Source organism: Pungitius pungitius, chromosome 20 (genome assembly GCF_949316345.1).
Source record: "Pungitius pungitius chromosome 20, fPunPun2.1, whole genome shotgun sequence".
In the NCBI taxonomy this organism is placed as follows: domain Eukaryota; kingdom Metazoa; phylum Chordata; class Actinopteri; order Perciformes; family Gasterosteidae; genus Pungitius; species Pungitius pungitius.
Window position 1 is genome coordinate 12277548 of NC_084919.1, and position 19770 is coordinate 12297317.

The window sequence follows — 19770 nt, forward strand, 5'->3', positions numbered from 1 at the left end:
ATTGGCCAAAGTGTAAACTCTTGTTTGTCTTGTTTGTTTCCACACATCCAAACAGAGAAGAAGTGAACTTCAGGCACTTGTTACCCAGTGTGTTTCTATTAGGGAATATACACAATGACGCAACTCATACTTTGATATCAGATATCAGAGTTAAGTCGAGACTTAAGAAGAAAAGATCCAGGCTTGTTTTCCACAAGATTCTCTAAGATGCCAAATGTGTTTTATTGTATAAAGGGTTCTTATTTCATTAGAATAAACCTTTATTTGGTTTTTCTGTCATGGTAAACGATGACTCTGCACTGCTTTGTGTGTGTGTGTGTGTGTGTGTGTGTGATGGATGTGTTATTGCTGAGTATTGAGGCTAGATGTATGCTTGATGGAATAAGAAGAGGGTTGAAAAAGACAGGATCATCTCTCTCTCTCTCTCTCTCTCTCTCTGAGAGAGATATGGATGCAGGGAAAGATAGAAAGATTGATTGAGATGGATGGAGGGATTCCCAGAGAAAGATAGAGTGTTGTTTAAAAGGGTCACGGCCAAGAGAAGAATGAGGGATGAGACTACGTTAATCCTGTGGACTCACTCACACACACACACACACACACACACGTGTATTTAAACAAAAAAGCCTTCATACAGAATTGTGTACGCACATAGAAAAGTGCATTTACTGAGACACACGTTTCTTCTTACAGGTGAAACAGACATCCGGTGTGTCTTCTTCCACACTGTCCATTTAATAACTTATTATATCATTATTCAGAAATATTTAGTTCTAATGATGATAAAATAACAACATTATTTTCTTCAGACCACACAGCTCACTAACTGACATTATGTCCAGTTTTTTAATTTTTGTGTAATCCTTATAAACTAATTATTATGATGTTATCTTCATATATATGGTTATAATTAAGAAAAGAGAAAAATTAGATTTATGGAAGTCTGAGTCGTAATTTAGCGACAGATAAAAATACTTTACTGGCTCAAGATGACAATCAGCTTGAGATATAAGAATAACACAGAGAGAACGGAGCTTAAACACTGAGAAGAAAAAAATATAAAGAGCTTGATCACTAAGTATGACATCATCACAACAGTTTTAAGATTTAGGTGATGTAATTGGCCAATTGTATTTAAATAACCTTTTAAGAAACAAGTCATTCTAATGAAACACCCAAAGCCATTCTCAGCATCCACATTTATCATAACCTTAGAATAAAGGAACCTCATCTGAAACATTGTGACAACTTTTTCTCTTACTATTTATATATATATATATATATATATATTCTTTAATAAATTACATTAAATATTGTTGCGACTTGAATTGAATCGCTTTATGTGAGTAAGAGAAAAGCTGTCATTTTAATCACCAAAATAGAATCTCAATAAAGACAAAGGCCGTATATTTTTAGAAATACGCGGCTGAAATGCCAGAAATGATTATGGCTGGAAAAAAAAAAGTCTACAGCGATGCGAGCAGCTGCTGAAGGCCGACCGATTAACGGCTACTATGTTCACCATGACACTGAATGTCATCATTGGCCCATGAAGAAAGTCATAGGACTAAATAAAATGTTGATCCCATGATGGCGGTGAAAGATTAGCTGTTAGCTCTTAAGAAAAGACCCAAAGGAAAACATGGATGAACATTTTCGTATTCAAATGAGAAAACATTTGGCCAAAGCCAAAGGGGAGTTTTTCCTGTGCCGATGTGAGGGTTCCGGGACAGAGGATGTTGTGTATGTGTACAGACTGTAACGCCCTCTGAGGCAAATTTGTAATTTACGATTTTGGGCTGTACAAAATAAAATGAATTGAACGAATGTCTGTACTGGAGTTTGTGGTGACTCATCCAATAGTTGCTGTCCTTCGTAGGTCAGTCGCACACGCACACACACACACACTCTGCTCTTTTGTCGACCTCCAGGGGTTTTCAGGGAAAGCCGCAATGAAAACTAAGTCAACATCCTGCTCTCACAAGGACTTCCTGCCAGTGTGTGTATGTGTGTGTGTTTTTTGTTTTTTTCCAGCAATGAGGCTCTGAAGGAAAAGGCAAGAAGACAGTTAAAGACAGCAATGGATGCCGTATTATACAAAGAAAATAGAGGCAGGAAGTGCTTGTCAAAGAGAAGGAAAGAGCCTGTGGGCTGATCACAGGAGTCGGGGCACCACTCTGTCTCCTTTTCCTCGTCGCTCTCTTTTTGATTCAATTCAATCTTGGATTTCCACCCACAGGACGAGATCTGCCTTCTCTCCCACTGCCGCCGTAGCCTTCACTGCACGCCTGCCTCTCAACTGATGTGGTTAAATAGCGGTAGAAATAACGCAAAGTTGACCGAATCAGGCATGCGGAGGACAGCAAGGTTATTTGTCATCATATCAGAAATTACATTACATTAAAGTCATAAAAGTTACTGTAATTGGTACTTTTAAAGTAAGAACCCACATTATACCAGTTTGTCATTATTACTGTGATGTTTATTTTTCTTCATTAAGTGCGTTTGCGCATCAAGCTTGTGCTCATAATTTCAATGACAGGAAATTAGAGGCCAAATCTCTAGAGGTCCACACAGTCATCACAGAAAAGAAAAGAGAGACATGGGGGCTTACATTTGTGGGTATGTGGGTGTGTGTGTGTGTGTGTGTGTTTGCATGGTTGACCTTTGCAAATACTGTCCTCTTCCAGACGGTCATGAATTGAGACTAAACAGGAAAACCACAGAGTTAATCCCCTACTTAAACACACAACACCAGTGAGCCGACCCTGTCTGCTGGAGGCCGTGGTGACCACTGCGCTCCACACTGGGGACGGTGAAAGTCGAAACTTCAAATTGAAAATGTAAAAACCAACAACATATATTGTTCTATAGTGAAGAATCTTGGCGGTGCGTTGGTAATATAACGCTGCCGTTATATTTTCCACAATCAAACCCTTCGTTTGACATCTGTCTCTTGAGTTCAACTCCTCAAACCACTGGGTTTAATATCACATGCAGACTGGAGCTGTTCGGGGGAACAAACATTTCCAAACATTTGGACATTTGACTCGGAGAGAATGTTTAGTGCTGAGCAAAGGTACATTACAGTTCTTGGCGAGTAAAGGAAGTGTATTTGTTCAAGGCATTTACAATGTCTGTATTTATGTAAATACCACCATAAACAGTTTCTAAAAGATTGAAAAAGTTTTCTTCTTGCGAGGAAGAAAAATCAATATATACACACACACACACACACACACAGAGTACAGAGTACAGAGGGTACATTTTTATGCTCAATAACTCCTGTATAAGTGGTAAAAGTGATTTAGCTTAGCTCAGACGAGCCAGCACTAAATCATTCCTGCAAAAGACTAACTGCGTGCGCACACACACACACACACACACACACACACACACAGAGTACCTGATGAGGCAGTGATGAGGAGTTTGTTAAATCATCCACAAGAACCTCGATGACACAGTTGTGCGCGGTTGTGTATGATTTAAGTAGGAACTCGTCGGCGGTAGCCATGGTTAATACTTATGGTGCAGCCAGCAACCAAGGCTATGCACACACACACACACACACACACACACACACAGTGATATGTTGGTGTCTGTAATGAAAACACACCAGTGAACAGATTTACAGGAGAGAGCAACTTGACCTCTGATCCCATTGAGATTCATCACCGGTGGAGGATCCAATCTTCTCACTACAATTTGATCCCAACGGCAAAACTATTTTGAGTAGAATAAAATGATCAAAAGAAAAAGGGATTTTCTTGGGAACATCATGTTGGGACACGTATCTTTATCTCAGCATTTGTTCCTCCGCGCACTGCTGACTGCTCTGGATTTGTGTCTGAAAAACGAGACAAAGTCAGGGTTCAGCTACTTCTCGCACCGTGCAGCATGTACGAAAGAACCAAACAAGGCGAGCAGTTTGACCTCACAGACGCCACAGCGTTTTGAAAAGGTCAGCTACAGACAGAAACGTGGCATTTACAGGAATTACTGTGTAACTGGGATTTACATTTAATGAACTTGATTTGAAGAGCGTTTTACAGTTTTGGCACCGGACTAAATTGGACCTCCAGATGGGGTCGGTGCCTGGTGCCATTAATTTCTCTGCAAAACACCTGCAAAGCGGCCAAGGAAACGTATTAATGCCGAAATGCGTTACGAATAGTTCAGATTAACAGAGGTTATTCAGTATAAATGTGCAAAGCTTTGATCACTGAGTAGTAAGAGGAAAAGGGGACCATTACGAGTTATTGATTCCGTGGATTGTAAACATACATAAAACAAGGCGTGTCTTTTGTTTGAAAATCTGATTCTGCTCTTATATAATATTCAATAAGTAGAATTCAGGGCAGCCTTTTCCTATGTACCAATGCTTTTTGGGAACAACAAATGAATCTGTAATCAGGTCCCTGAAAGGAAAATATAATGTTGATGTCAGGACACATGTCAGGAAGTGAATGAGGTAATACACAACATTTCTTTAAAATAAAATGTGGAGTTTGCCATAGCAGACATTTTTTGTTTTTTAATCTATTTATCTTGTGTTAATGTAGGAGGAGCTTATGAATTACTGTGACTTACTGTACTTTCCTTTCAGTTTATTCAGAACAAAACATGTGTGCTCCTTTAGTGATTTAATAGTGATATTAGCGATATAGTAATATAATACTTGTTTCATAACTAAACGTGAAGTGATTCCAATTTTGTTTTACAGCCATTTTAGAAGTTCTAAGCATACTCTGATGGTTATCGGCTTAAAGCACTTTGTAACTTTGTTTGGACAGGTGCTATATTAAGAAAAGTTATTATATTATGATGTCGAAGAAGTGCAATTACTTGGGGTTTAATTGGGAGTCCCATTTACCCCAGATACTACTCTGCTGAATCACGTTCAGCAGAGTAGTATCTAGAGTAGAATTCTTTAATAGCAAATAGAAAGAGTATTACTTATAGACATTATGAAAGAATATTAATCAGGTGAGAACTGATGTAAATGCAAGAGGAGGAATTGGGCACAGGAACCGGATGAAGCGAATGACGGTGTGTGTGTGTGTTTCCCTTTGTGTGGATGTATTTTGCACATATGTTAATGTATAACGGGAGTGTGCAGGCCCTCCTTTCTCGAATTTGTATCTCTGCCTGGCGGGGTCACAAGGGATTGTGGGTAATTGGAAATCCAGATGGACGTGCATGAGCTTCCAGGAAGAAACGGTTACCAAGGAGATTGAAACAGGACACACAGGCGGCAGCGTTAATCCCGCTCGTCTCCGCCTATGCACCGCTCTCATTCTCCCAATTGTTCTATTCACTTCTGATTTTCCTGACGGTTCACCTCGCCCCCCTCCCCTCTCCCCCATTCCCCCCTCTCCCATCCCTCACTTTCTCTCCTTTTTACTTGATTCACGACTGACTCGGAGGAGGGACGTGAAGCTGTGGGCTATTGGCTGAAGAGTTGAGTGGGCGGGTTCACTGGGGGGGGCAACAGTACAACTATGTACCAAAGGAGCGGCCAGTTGTGGTGAGTAATATGTCCTCGGTTGGAGGGAGATGGGGGAGATGGATGGAAGCCGGACCGGCTGCCGCTGCTCTTAGCGTTTGGACGCAGTTGGCAGCGCTGCCTGAGATCTGGAGATTAGCTCCCACCGTTTCGCAGTCTGTTGACGTCCAACGAGAAAGCCGACATGGATAACATCACCACAGGCCAGCAGAAATACACGAAAACAGATGTTCGGAACCCGGTCGGCTTACAGGATTTGTAGATGAGTTACAAGAGAGAAAGAATGTGACCCAATGAGACTGTTTTTTACTTATAAATAATAACATATTTAATCATTTGCACACATTAAAACACATGTCAGATGCTGTTTGTACAAAGCAGAGTTGAACTGGCCATTCAAACATCGAGGCGTCTCATAAGATGTTGCTGCTGCTGTTCATCTTTTTACATTTAAAAAAAAAGAAGATGTTTTTCTCTTTTTAATCCATACTTCAACTCAGCTACAAACCCTCCCACAGCAGGAGAACGCCGAATCATCCCTCTGCTTGGTCACATAAATGTCTCATAACGGGAGGAAACCATATTGATTCCCAAAAGTGGATGACCCATTGGAGTGCCCTCACGTGGGAGGTCAGAGGTCACAGCAGGCGACAGTCTAGTAATGGCAGGGGAGCACGCAGAAAGTTTTGTGTTATCTGGTTTGCTTTGAATTGCCATTTTACACATATTTGAACATGTTGTTGCAAAAGGCAGAACTAATAACAAAGATGGCTGCCCTTCACCAAGTATTGCAATGAAATGCCTGCTGAGAATAAGGGTCTGTGGTGTGGTGTGGGGGGCGGGCATCAGGTAAAGATGATTTGTAAGATCTTCGCAAAGCAGCGGCTTCCTAGCAAAATGTATATTTAACTTTGTAGAAAGCTCGCGCTTGACTTAACAACCATAGACCTTGGAAAACACAATGGAAGGAAATTCCCAACGAAATGGCTGAAACAGGGATGAGCTCACCTGGAGTTGGCGGGAGGGTTCTCACACACACACACACACACACACACACCATTAAATAACGCCTGATGGATTTTGACAGAGCTGATCTACAGGTTGCTGACTCGTCGTTTTTGGCCAGCGCTGATGAATACACGTCTGCTATTAGCTGACCCGAGGCTACCGCTAACTGCCGCGGTACATGAAATGTTCAGGTTAGAGTGAGCGAAGCTGAAATGCGTGTTTGGCAATAAAGAATCCATTACAGTGTGTCTGCGCATGTGTGTGTGTGTGTGTGTGTGTGTGTGTGTGGTCCCTCAGCATTTAGCTTATCTTTGTTAGGACACAAATTGTGTGTGTGTTCACATGAATGACATTGATAAAAACAGGAGGTGAAACATTGAAAACAGGACTAAGGAGAAGTGGTCGGCAAAGGAGGGAAAGTGTGAACAACTGAACACTGCATTGACTAACGGCCATTCCTTTCTGTTTTTTTTTTATCTCATGGAAGTTCAAATGTATGTTCACTATCCGTTACGCCAATGATCACACTGCACTGGGACGTGTGTGTGTGTGTAAGAGGTCGAGAGGGCTGCGTGTGTGTTGGAGTATAAAGCATTCATTACAGTGGTGCTCCTGATGAACTGTTCCCTGGATAGACATTGATTTTCACCCAATGGATCTCACTGTTAGCAAACCTAATAGCCTGGTGGGTAATGGGTACATGTTATGAATGAGCCCCTATGGGCCGGAGAGGGGAGGAGAGGAAAATAAAGGATAAAAGGGAGAAGAAAGTAACCAAATTGAGGGTAGCATGTGAATAAACAAAGGAGTAAGATGAGAATTTTAAGATGCGGAGATGCTAAGGGGGAAAGAAGAAGAATGGAAAAAGGGGATTAAGATGTGAATGGATCTGAAAAGAGGAAATAAAGCTGCGAGGATTAGTCAAGTAACCAATCAAATAGATCTAGATGTATGGTACTAGACTGAATATCATGATATCATTATGACTGTTGGTCAAAGAAAATAAAGACAGGTTGGATAACGCTTAATTAAGAAAATAATGGATCGATAAGTAGACGGATTGGTAGGCAGTTCATCATTTGAAGGAAACTAAGAGCGATGAAAGAGGGATGATGGAATAACGAAAAACAAAAGGAATGAATACGAGAAGGAGGGGAAGTACTTGTAATAGGAAGGAGATTAAAAGATATCAGAGGAGAAAACCAGGAGAAGAGAACGCTAATAGATCAGTGGGAGTTGAAAGGGGAGCAACTATTTACCATTACTGCTAATAGGTTTCAAAAGGAAGCAAGTCGTTAGCTAAATGGATGGGCCCTAAATGACACATTACCATGTTAAAGGCGGATTCCACTCATTATTGGAACTCTGGTTGCTCCATGCATCACCAGCAAGGCCTGTGAGCTACCCACTAGTACATAGACCTGCTGCCTCAGCAAAATACCACACGCACACACACACACACACACGTTTTAAGTGCAGTCTGAGCGTTGGTGTACTGGATAGTATTTGAACTTCATTGAGATGAAAAGAAAAGGGAATGAGCATTGCAGTCAGCTGCTCTGTTCTGAATCGCTTCGTAGGTCCGATCAGAGAGCGCCGCTGACCTGGAAGCTCCGGGTCTGATGAACCACCAACACCATGAAACGATGCCCAGGTGTCCAACATGGCATCACAATAAAGCACGGACATGGTTGAATTGATAGCAGAGTCATTTCAGTCACGTTTGCATCCAGGGGGGAAAGCATACGCGCCATTCATGCCCATCACAGGGAAACCGTCTCCCCGCAGTGCACTTCTCAGTAAGCACATCTCAGTAAGCAAGTGTGCGTGAACTTTGGAGAGTGACTAAAGGACTCCCATCTCCCAGAGATGCTCATGGTGCTGTTCCAGGATCTCCGGCAGGTAAATGCTGATTAACTGTTGTAATCTGGGTTTTTTGGAGGGGTTTTTTCTCTTTCTCCTGATTAACCTACATGCATGTCATTTGATACCTTTCTACATTTCCCTGGAGGCTTATGGAGTGCAGACCTGTTTTATTCAGCTGTTGGTTATGCACCAGCCTGCCAATAATTTAATGTAGGCCACCTGGAAATTAGCTTCACCGCGGTTCCACGCTAACCTTGTTAAATGGGATTCACAGACTGACTTTAACACAGGTTTAGGATTAGGGTGGAGCTCAGATATTCAACTTTTTTAAATTTTGTTTGAGGGTAGGTATGATCATTTTTTTGGGGGGGGGGGATTTGGATAGTGGTATTTTTTCATTATTTTCACCGACATCAATGGGTTTGAGAGTTAGAGAGAGCAAACACTTCATAAATCAAGTACACACAGTGTCGACTAATCAGGAAAAAGTTTGCAATGTTTGTGAGACTGTCGAGGCGATGTTGGTATACATATATGAACAGCAGACCTGTCCGCATAACATTTGACATGTTTACACATAGATTTGAGTATAAATAGAGGAACGGAGACGTCACCGCAAGCCCCTGGTACCCACTGGACTGCAGGGATAATCACTGCTGTATAAGATCCCTACAAAATGGTAACGAAGCCCTCTGGTGACCCAGGAATGCACACGTGCTTCAGACACGAAGCAGCTTCATCAGATAACCCACCAAGCTCAAAATCCAGTTTTCTTGGAATGGTTTGAAAATTTGAATGTGAATACGACGTGTTAAAAGTGAACACAACCCAAGCCAGGGGAGCCATATCCTTCTGTTTGGGAGAAGATGGAGCTCGAATTGTTGTTGTTTCAAAAAAGAGAAAACAGCCTTTGTTTAACAAGGCAGAGGACAAGGAGCTGGTTGAGCTGCTAGAACAGAGGGGTGGGCTCCTGGAGGAATAAATGTGCTGACAGACCACCCACCTCCCACCCACTGGCAGAACAAGCCTTGGGCTTGGCTCAATGCTCACTGCTGCCAAACGAGGTCAGCAGAAGACACATCACAGATATTAACAACATACAAGGTTTGATGGACAGGAATCTTAAATATATTAATTTTTTTGCAGATATGAAGTCGATTTTTTATTCTTCTTGCTGGATACACTAATACTGTGATTCCTCCATGAGCGGAACAATCCTCTCCAACGGCGAACCGCCAAGGGTCAAAAGGTCGGATTCAGCGACACGGCGTTGTTGAATTAAAGGCTGTCCTAAAAACTCTACCACTATTTTCATTCCTTTTTTCTTTTCTTTACCGTGAGATCAACTGTGCAGATTTTTAAAATTGGCAGTTTAAAGAAGAAAAAAAGAAAAGAAATCAATGGCCACGTTGAGTTGAGACCAGCTGACCGATGTTCAGACCTAACGACGACCACGGGAGCCAAAGCTCTTCTCCCGAGCCCCTCTAGTTGGGGAATAACTCACTCCGTACCAGGCCCGTCCAATCACACACTAGTGGCCAAAATTCCCGGGTGTCACCGGCCTATTATTGTTGCGCTGTGCTGCACGCGCACACACACACACACACTCACACAAACAGAAAAAACTTTTCACATATTTTATCTTGTGTTTGATGTGCACATTTGCTCTGCATTAGGCTCTCTGTGGGCTTGCATTGGAACAGAATAATGGAAATACAAAAATATAATAGAAATGTGAAATTACGTAGAGAATATGGCCCCCTTTCTCCACACACACACACACACACACACACCAGAATATTGATGAGAAAGGCAACTGGAATAATGGAAAAGCAAAAACGTAAACACAACACACAGCTCCTTCTTCCTCCTTCACTCTACATGTGCCAGCCTTTGCTTTCTCTCCATGTCACACCTTCCCACACACACACACGCTGTGTATAAATGTTAAATCCATAGCTTACCAGGCCAGTCTAATATACTCTTATTCCTCTGATACTTTATCAGCTCAATCACACAAACATTCAGCCCCAAAATAACGGCCTTTCTGTTTGCTGCCTCTTTCTTGCGTGTGCGTTTGTGTCTTTGTGTTGCTGCGTGCGCATGTGTGTCCGTGCGCCTGTCTAGGAGCAGTGAGGCGGAGGCGATGTGTGCACTGCATTCAGATCTGTCAGTAAAGACAGAAACGGCAATTGTTGGGTTAGGAGGTTCTTGACTTTCATTCATTGATTCCTCGGCCCCTCAGTCACGCATGGAACGCGCTAGAAGGAGCCTCCGGACGTTTTAGGACAAAATAGAATGACACAAAGTCCCCGCTGCAGGTTATACACACAGGAGGAACCGCCGCACGCAGCAACAAACATTCAAAGGGCATCTTTAACAGGGCACACACACACACACACATTCGGAAAGCCATGTTGTGACCATGTGTTGCACGGGGATGTCTAGGGGCGAGGTAATTGGTCATTTTCTAGCCGCCACTAAAAAGCAGCCGGCATCAATCTACCGGCATCGGGACCTCAGAGGAGCAGCAGTCCGACAGGAAGCCTCGGCCCGGCGTTACGACCACAGAGAATCCCGTTAGAGGGGGGGTATTTATATTCTGTAACGGTTTTTCCACTTCTTCTAATAAAAGAAAAAGGAAATGCACTCATATGGGATGAAAACAAGACAGACACCTTTTTGCTGTTTCCCCCAGTCTGTTGCGGTCTACATTGGGGCTTTAATAAAGCAATGTGCTTTGTGAGTGAGGACTATAGTGAAGCCAAAAAGAATCAAAGACAATGTGTACGGACTACATCAGAATCGTTCCAACATGTGGAAGCCACGTGTGTGGCCTTGACTCTTACATTGCATTTAGGCTGATGACCAGAACAATTTGCTCTCTTCAATGACAATGAAAACAACGAATATCAATCCATAATAAACCAGCAAGTCTTCTTTATCAAGGAACCAATAGGCATCAATGGGGAGGAGGATCATTTGATGTTTCGACTGGTTTTGGTGAGAAAGGGGAAGAATCTCAAGTCATATGTAATCAATGTCGAAATCTATTTGACGATATTGAGCTTTACATCATTCCCACACCAACAGAACATCTCTGAATATGAATAAAGTAACAACCTCCATCAAAAAAAAAAAAAAAAAAAAAGGGATTAGAGGAAAAAAACAGCCGCGGACCAAAATCAACCAACTGAGAAGTTCCCTAAAATGATCTCAGAAGGAAGCCTACACATAAAACCAATACCAACAAACTCCAAAATTCCAAAACAGAGGTGGGGGGGGGGGGGCATCTGTCTTGCTTTATGGCTGCGCCTTTGAACCGCCCGTGTCGGACAGACTTCCCCCCTGCAAGAGACAGCCTGCTCGCTGTGGGTAAACACCGCCTTCTGAGCCAAAGCGATTTGAGCTGGAAAAGAACAACAAGACCCCCAGAAAGCAGCGGTGAAGGAGAAGCAAAGCAAACAAACTGACGCCCAACACCCAGCCCCATTTAAGGGTGCAGAGGCAAGTCCGACATAGGATGAGTGATAGATGGCGGCGAGGAGGAGGAGGAGGAGATAAGGGAGTGGGGGGGCATGTACCATGGAGGAGACACAGGAAACCAAAGTGATTTTCCCGATTTTCTTAGAGAATTAAGACAAGTATAGTTCACAGCGCTCTTAGATATTAAAACACATCGCTTAAGGACAAAAACAAGAGGTTGTTTGCTGCTTGACATGGAACGGCAGTGCTGTCCCAGTCTCACCGCCGTCAATCTATCAAAACAAGACCGGCGCAATGAGGGAAGGAGATGAGGGGCAACAGGAGGGTCAAGGGACAACAAACAGAAAGCGATACAAGGAGGAATAGAACGAAGGAGAGAAGCGGGTGAAGGAGGCCAAGAAGGAACAATCGGGAGGCCAAGGAATGAAAGGAGGCGGCAAGAAAGAGCAAGAGGCAGACAGGAAAGAAAGAAGTAGGCGAGAGGGGACGAAGGATCATGAGTAGCGGAGGAGGGTGTGCACGTGTGTGTGTGTGTGTGTGTGTTGGGGGGGGGGGTTCATTATTGACACCATGTGTTACCGCAGGAAGCTCCTTGGGAAAATATAAGCACCAGAAAGATCAGAGAGCGAGTCAGAGATGAGAGAAGGACACAGAGGAAGAAACGGAGGTCACCCCAAAGCCTGTGCAGCTGCACACGTGTATGTTTGTGCACGTGTGTGTGTCTGTGATGTGTGCGTGTGCTAAAGGGTCAGCAGCCTCTGCTTAAGCATGCTGCACATCTGGATGTCAGGCACGCAGTGTTTTGGCCACAAGGTCAGAGCGTCAAATCCCACAGATCCATCCATCCACAGGAACATACATAAGTGGAAGTAGAGCCTCTTCAGAGGGTATCAATAAGATCCTTGAAGGACGCTGAATGTGGGGAAGAAGATATCTTATTAGTCTATTAGTCTTTAAGGATCAGTGCATCAATTATCTATTGACAGCAAATTCTTCGTTTAGCGATTCATTTGTAAAAAAGAAAAGAAAAAGAAATCACTTTTCAACGGTCTGTTGAAACTTTATGAATAAATCAGCAAAGCAATCAGCAGATAAATTAACAATGAAAACCAGTGATTGATGATTTTTGTTTTTTATCAGTTGTAAGTTGTTCATCGATGACGAGTTGGTATCCTGCCTGTTGGTCCTCCCCATTCTCGCTACCTGGTAGGCTAAAAGTAAAAGGCTGCTGGAAAGCAATTTAGCTTCACAGGAAACATCAAACTGCACCGGACTGGTGCTTCAGCGTGAAGATGGCTCATTTTAATTCTCACGTCTGCTCACGAAAGGCCTCCCTGCAGCCTAAAAGTGGGGAGTTTATTTGACACGAATCGACAAAACACTAACTTTTATTTATTTCATTTTTACTTTTCATTTATTCATAAATATATAATCCTTCTGGGAATATAAACAAAAAATTCAATTGACATCTCAAACAATTCCCATGTTCTTACGAACGAATCCGTATCGCAGTTTGTTTTGACGGACAGGTACACCCTGTGTGAACTCAGACGCACACACACACACTCACACGCACGCACTCACCAATTCATCAACTCATGCATTCTGTGTCTAAGCCCACAGTAGAATGGAGCTGGGCAGCAGCTATTGTGTCTCTGGTAGAATTAACTATTGATTTTTCTCCTCAGCGATATCAATGCTGTTCTGACAACAAAACAGCAAGGAAACAGAAACACACACACACACACGTGTGTTTAGTTCAGTGTGAGATGTGCTTTGAGAGAGCCAGAGAAGCCCCTACAGGGGAAAGCACAAGTCAAATACCAACGTGCTACTGGAATACACACGCACCAAGAAATAATGATCCAACATTCAAAACAAAACATGCATTTGGAAAAAAACGCCGCCCCATGACACATTAGACTGGGTCACATGTTTAATGCATTAAACCTCCGGGAACACCCATGTACCACCATTATTCTCACGCGTTTTCATTACATTTACACCCCCGTCAATTATCTCGCGCCTGTCACATCTTGGGCCTTCAAAGTGGAGATAATAAACCCCTTTTTCTTGTTGCGCTAAAAGAGAAAGGCGTCGTTTAACTTCCCATAACCCAACGCGCCTCTGCATCTGCTTTTTCTGAAGAAAAAACATAGTAGAATAGTAAAATAGTTAGTTGTATAGTAGCTGCCAATCATTGGATAATGAATGGTTGTTTTGTTCCCATAATTGTACCAACGTCGGCTAGGATCTGTTCATTTTTTCATTCATTTTACACCTCATACTTGAGAAAAGGCAGATGCATTCTCTATTTTTTATCTGCAGGTATCACTTTGGCTGCAGGCCCGCATCCTGACCCACATGGTGACGAGTGTCAAGGAAACACGGAGTGAGATTTAAAAAATGTCAAAGTCGGTGCCACCGAATCCTCTCGCCGCAGCTTTGTGTCTCTCTTATTGACAGGAAGGACACAGCAGCGTTCAAACTTAGCACCTGGCTAATTTTAGTTCCCAGAGGGCTCCTCTCAATTACCGATGCACGCACACACACACACACACACAAACACCTGTTAGTGTTCATGTGATCTGTGTCTTTGGCACAATGTCATCGATTAATTCTTGGCAGCCTTGCCGCCGCCGCCTTCACAAACGAGATCTGACAGGACGCCTCACACACACTCCAACGTGCGCGTGCTGTAATGAGAGTAATCACATGCATCAAATCGGCCAAAAACGAGACGAGCGCCGAGCGCCACGTTGCGAGAGCCATGGGAGACATTCATTACTGGTGGGAGGCCTGATGAAACGGGGGAGCAATGGAATGCAAAGTTCAATCAATTGAAGATGTCACAAAAAAGCACAGGTCCTCAGCAATGCTGAAGCTCCCCTTTTGTTTCAGTGTAGTTCATAGGAACGGCCAGCAGGAGGATCACATGGATTACACCACGATACGGACACACACGCACACAACGCAGCATTCGTTCTCTCAGTGACCCAGGCGCATCGGGCGGTTTGTGTGTGGTGGAACACGACCCTCGTGTAGTTTCAGGTTCTGGGATCTCTCTCCCGGCCTACAAACACCTGGAGTGAGCAAACCAGTCCGGCAGAATCAATGTCCGGCTCTGTGTCCGAACGCCCGATCGACCCGTCAGCCTCTGCGCATCCCTTCATAGCCGGCTGAGCGACAGACCAATCAGTCTGAAGATCGATTCATTGACGGACGGAAAGAAAACGGCAAACACGTTGTGGCTGCGCGGGTATGAAATTAAGATACCTTCAAATACCACTATAGTGAGTAACATCACCACCTTAGTGCTCACAACAGCTGCGACGAACATGCAGTGGATGCGAGGCACTGCGGTGGGTTAAGTCATATGCATATGCATATTAGGAATCTGCTCCACCTTCACCAGCAGCAGCATCAGATGCTGCTTACACACAAAGCAAAGCTAAAGAGAATGTAGCTTATATAATATGTAGAGTACACGGCGGCTCAACTATGGCAGGAGCCGTATTTCTAGATAGCAAGTACTCATGTACATTTTAAATGGACTGCAGTAGTTCTCCTCTGTGGTATTGCTTTTTTTTTAACTTAAGTGAAGGAAATGGTGTGAAGGCAACAGTGGCAGAAACAAATCGGCGTGGAGTGTTTGTCTGTGTTTATTCCAACCACTAAATTACTAAATGACAGCACCACGATCGGCCTTCGTCTGCCTGTTTTAACGGACGTACGCACCATTTTGCCTCACAGTCACTGACCCAACTACACTAAACTCGCATCTTTTCCATCTGCCTTATTTTTTTTCTCCCTCCCTTCCTTCCTTCCCTTCCCTCTTATTTTTCATTTTTTTAAGAAAACATGAATTCAATTCCTTGAAATTGGGTCCCAGGGAGAAACGGTCTAAGCGCTTTCCCTCCGATGTATTCCTTCAAAATCCACCCCGCTAAGCTCGGCTGCTCTCGCATTAACACAGCAGACTGAGATCAACATATTTTGGATTCATTATGACATCGGGAGGCTGATGCCTGTGATGGGCAGGAGAAGCTGCCCTGGGTTCACAGCACATTCACTGCGATGCCTCCGGTGTGCCGTGGCGCCACGTTCAGTCGGGCTCGGTTAAATCCACATTACCATAAACGCATAAACACACCTGTGGTTGCACTGAGGAGACCTTTCATCTCTCAAAATGAACTAAATTGTTTTTACATTTTCAGCATTGGTAGGAGAAAAGATTTCACCAGATCAGGCTGCACCTTTGAGTATAAGTCGAAGCCTGATAAACATCAACCGGGAAATTAATCAATTTTTCTCACCTGATTCCTGATTGGTTTGCTTTTTCTTTTTTTTTAAAGATGCAGCACAGGTTTGCTGCAGGGCAGCGGTATTATGAATAAGTCCCTCTTCTTAGTTTGTTTACAATCCCTGTCTGAATTTATTCTGTTCATTCCAATCAGGCTGTTAACATTCATTCAAAACACACAACCGCAGCCAGCGGATCGTACAGCGAGGGGGGGGGGGGGGGGGCTTGGATCATTCTTTAAGGTGTAACGTCAGGTATGACTCGTCCTAAAGTTATCCTGCCAGCTGAGACCGTACAGCACCGATTTTCTCAATGCAGTATTGCTATTGGTGCCTCTTTAATGCTTATTCAAGTGATAACAGAGGTTCAGAAGAGAAGGCCGGACTCTATGAGGCCTGAGGCCGTAGCTCATTTCTCACACATCTGCCCTTCACTCCCCACTCATTGTTTCCTTGCTGTTAAAGTTCGGGGCTTTCGATCATGACATCAGCGGTTTAGATCAGCTGGTCTTGTCTATTCGGCCTCGTCAGCCACCACCACCTCCACGGACTCCAAGGAGGGGAAGGGGGGGGGGCTACAAACACCTGGAATCATCTGTCGTATGATCAGGCCAGACGCCCCTCCCGGTGAGGGCCTTATCACCACGTATCATCTGTTAGTTAACAATTATCTTTCGTCTGATTGTCTCACCTGATTGAACTACTATCAGTGGGGGGGGGGGGGGGGGGGGGGGGGGAGGAGCAAATAAGTACAAAACAGAAACACAGAAAATCTCTCCCGCAAAACTAACCTAAAACCCAAGTAGCCTGCCGGCACTCAAGGACGGTTGAAAAATCAGTTCAAGTGACGGAACTGTAGCCAAATTTTATTCCAACCCTCGACGGATCACTTCAGCGCCCCGTGCGTCCATCGCAGACAACCTCTTCCCCCGAGTTGCTTTCATTTTTTTTTTTACGATGCTTCAACCCGATGTGTTCCATCCATCTCCTCAAACCAGCGTTTTTATTCTTAAAGCTTTCTTTTCCATCCAACCTCCCGTTGTTTGTGTACCACTGCCCCCCCCCCCCCGTCTCATCCTCATCTCTCCCTCTCTCCCCTCTGGACCTTCCTGTTTCCCATCCTTTCTCTCATACCAATGTCTCCTGCAACGCGTAATAACTTTTCAACACACCCTCCCTTCCTCTTGCCTCTCTCCAACCCCCCCCTCCCTCCCCCATCTCCCTCTCCTCCTCCTCTTTGTGATTATCTCCTGGCGTCTCTCTGAGCTCCGTCGCTGATAGAGAGCACGCTTGGCTGACACGCCTGGTAATGAGGCTCCTAATGCAGATGGCCTTTTCCGCCCTCTTCCACTCCCATTCTCTCACACACACACACACACACATACACACTCTCACACAACCGAGTACACTACCAGAAACACGCGCCCCTCTCTGCAGGAGGTCTAAAGCACTCCTGGGTTAAACAGTAGCTGGAGGGTAAGTAGAAGGGGGAAAAAAAAACATGACGAGCACTAAATTTATCTCCTCTTTCCAGCAGCTTGACGCACTCGCTTCACCTGCAAACAAACCCTGCACACACACACACACACACGTAACAGCTACAGTTATTTAAATAAGGGGGGGAGGGGGGGGGGGGTTCCTTGGGTGGTGCACGAATGTATTGACTGTTTTAGGTGCACCATGATACATTGATTTTATCCCAGTTGTCAATCCCCGCCTCAGGACATTGTTCCTCCTTTCCCCCCCCCCATTGTTGACAATGTCACGAGCCCGACAAAAGGGTTCGACAAAGGCACGACAAACGCTGACTACTTTTCTCACCCAACCCCAGGGCGTGCACACTCATGTGGTTTCATTTATCTGGGGATTTGACGGATGTCGGAGGTATCTGCACAGCCACAGAGTCCGTACAAACGGAGTTTAGTCAGGGATGCTCAAAACATGAAACCTTTTATAGATTCAATATCAACGTGATGTGTTAAAGTGAATGACCCACAGAACACAACGTGGACACCTCGGTTAGAGGGACAGTTCTTTTTGGGCGAAAATAGTTCCACAAAACACGGGTGACCACCAGGGTCTGTGGGACAGACACTAAATAAGGGGTTTATCATTTGCACAGCATCAAAGCACCAAATGCATCATTTGGGTGAACAACCTTCAAGTTGGGGTTCGTCAGGTTTATCAGAAGAATACACAGAGACCGGCCTGTTATTCAGTATCAATGGGAAAGAGACCCCCGGGCAAACTGCACGAAACCCCCAAACCAACCAGATACACGGTAATTATTTTGCAGCATAAATGGCATTAACTTTGCAAACAGGGCTCTTACCACTGTTCATGCCACTAAAGCCCAGTTGTATTGCAGTGAAAGTGCCCGGTGCCCAGTAGGAGCCAGGTGAGGAGATGAAAGACACCGGGGCCAACCCGACATGGCGCTCGGGTGCCCGATCTCCTGAGTGTCCTCCTGAGGAGCCACACCGTTCCTCCGATGTTCCTCTCGGGTCACATCAACGCCACAAACACAACGCGCATATCTGACTCGCAGGTCCTACCGTGCGTGCACGTGTGTTTCTTTTTTCCTTATTTTTTTAATGAATAGGGTCCACGCGGTGTGTCATTGAAGGGCTTTTCTATGGGATTTGCCCTCTTCCGTCCGAGATGACGGCAAAGATTATTTTAACCGCTGTGATTAATGAGGTCTTTTTTTTTCCTCCCCCCCTTTTTTTGCTTAGCTCGTCGGCAAAGATCTCGCGATGCCGTAGTGTTGGTGTATTTAAGTTAAAGACGTATCGATCAGATGTCTCGTGGGACTCACCTCTCTGCTGGGCATGGCACCATTGCCATAGTAACGCGGTCAGAAGCGCGAGCCCGAGTCGCTTCATCTCCAGTCTTGAGTTTCGGGGATTTCGCGGAGCTCCGTGTTGCGTTTAATGTCTGAGGAAAGTTTCACAGAAGTTGACCCAAACTCTCTCACCCCCCTCCCCATTCTCTCTCTCCCCCCCTCTCTCTCTCTGTCTCCACTCCTCCTCTTCCTCTCCCTCTCTTTATAGATAGATACAAACATTAATAGGGTTTTTTCTGCTATTTTTAATGTAGCAATTCTACAAGTACAAGTACAAGTAAATCTTCAGCAATGCATTTTATTTTATCACCTAATCTTGTGTTTTTGTATGTTCATCATTTTTATTCAATGTTAGTGTTAGGATAACTATATCAGTCAAATACATGAATATCATGGACAACATATTCCATTGAAAAACAAAGTATACATATATATATATATATATATATATATATATATGTATACTTTGATATGTTACGTTTCAATGGTAGCATAATGGCAGCAAAATATTTTCCACAAGTTTCCATAATTAAATCCTGGGGCTTTTCCTAAGCATGTGGTAACCCCATTTGCGTAATGGCACTACTTTGTGCAGTAGGTATTGTGCTGAGCCATCGCCGAGTTTTCAAAGTTAACTTTTCACAGCTGAAACAAGGTGATGATCACGTGAAGCTGTTACAACAGAAGGCAGCTTCAAAAACATTAAATCCATAAAGCGGTATAAAGCTACTGTACATCAGGGTTCTGCAGAACTTTA

At 44.0% G+C, this 19770-nt stretch overlaps 1 protein-coding gene across 8 annotated transcripts in view; it reads right to left on the minus strand.

Moving 5' to 3' along the window:
• The window catches only part of lama2 (laminin, alpha 2), a 121159-nt gene extending 102069 nt beyond the window's left edge, over nt 1-19090 (minus strand). For all 8 annotated transcript variants that reach the window (XM_062559460.1, XM_062559457.1, XM_062559459.1 and 5 more), the window contains exon 1: nt 18987-19090. In XM_062559460.1, coding sequence (XP_062415444.1) covers nt 18987-19053 — 67 coding nt within the window. In that variant the 5' untranslated portion in view covers nt 19054-19090. The remainder of the gene's footprint in view (nt 1-18986) is intronic.
• Between the last annotated feature and the right edge of the window lie 680 nt (nt 19091-19770).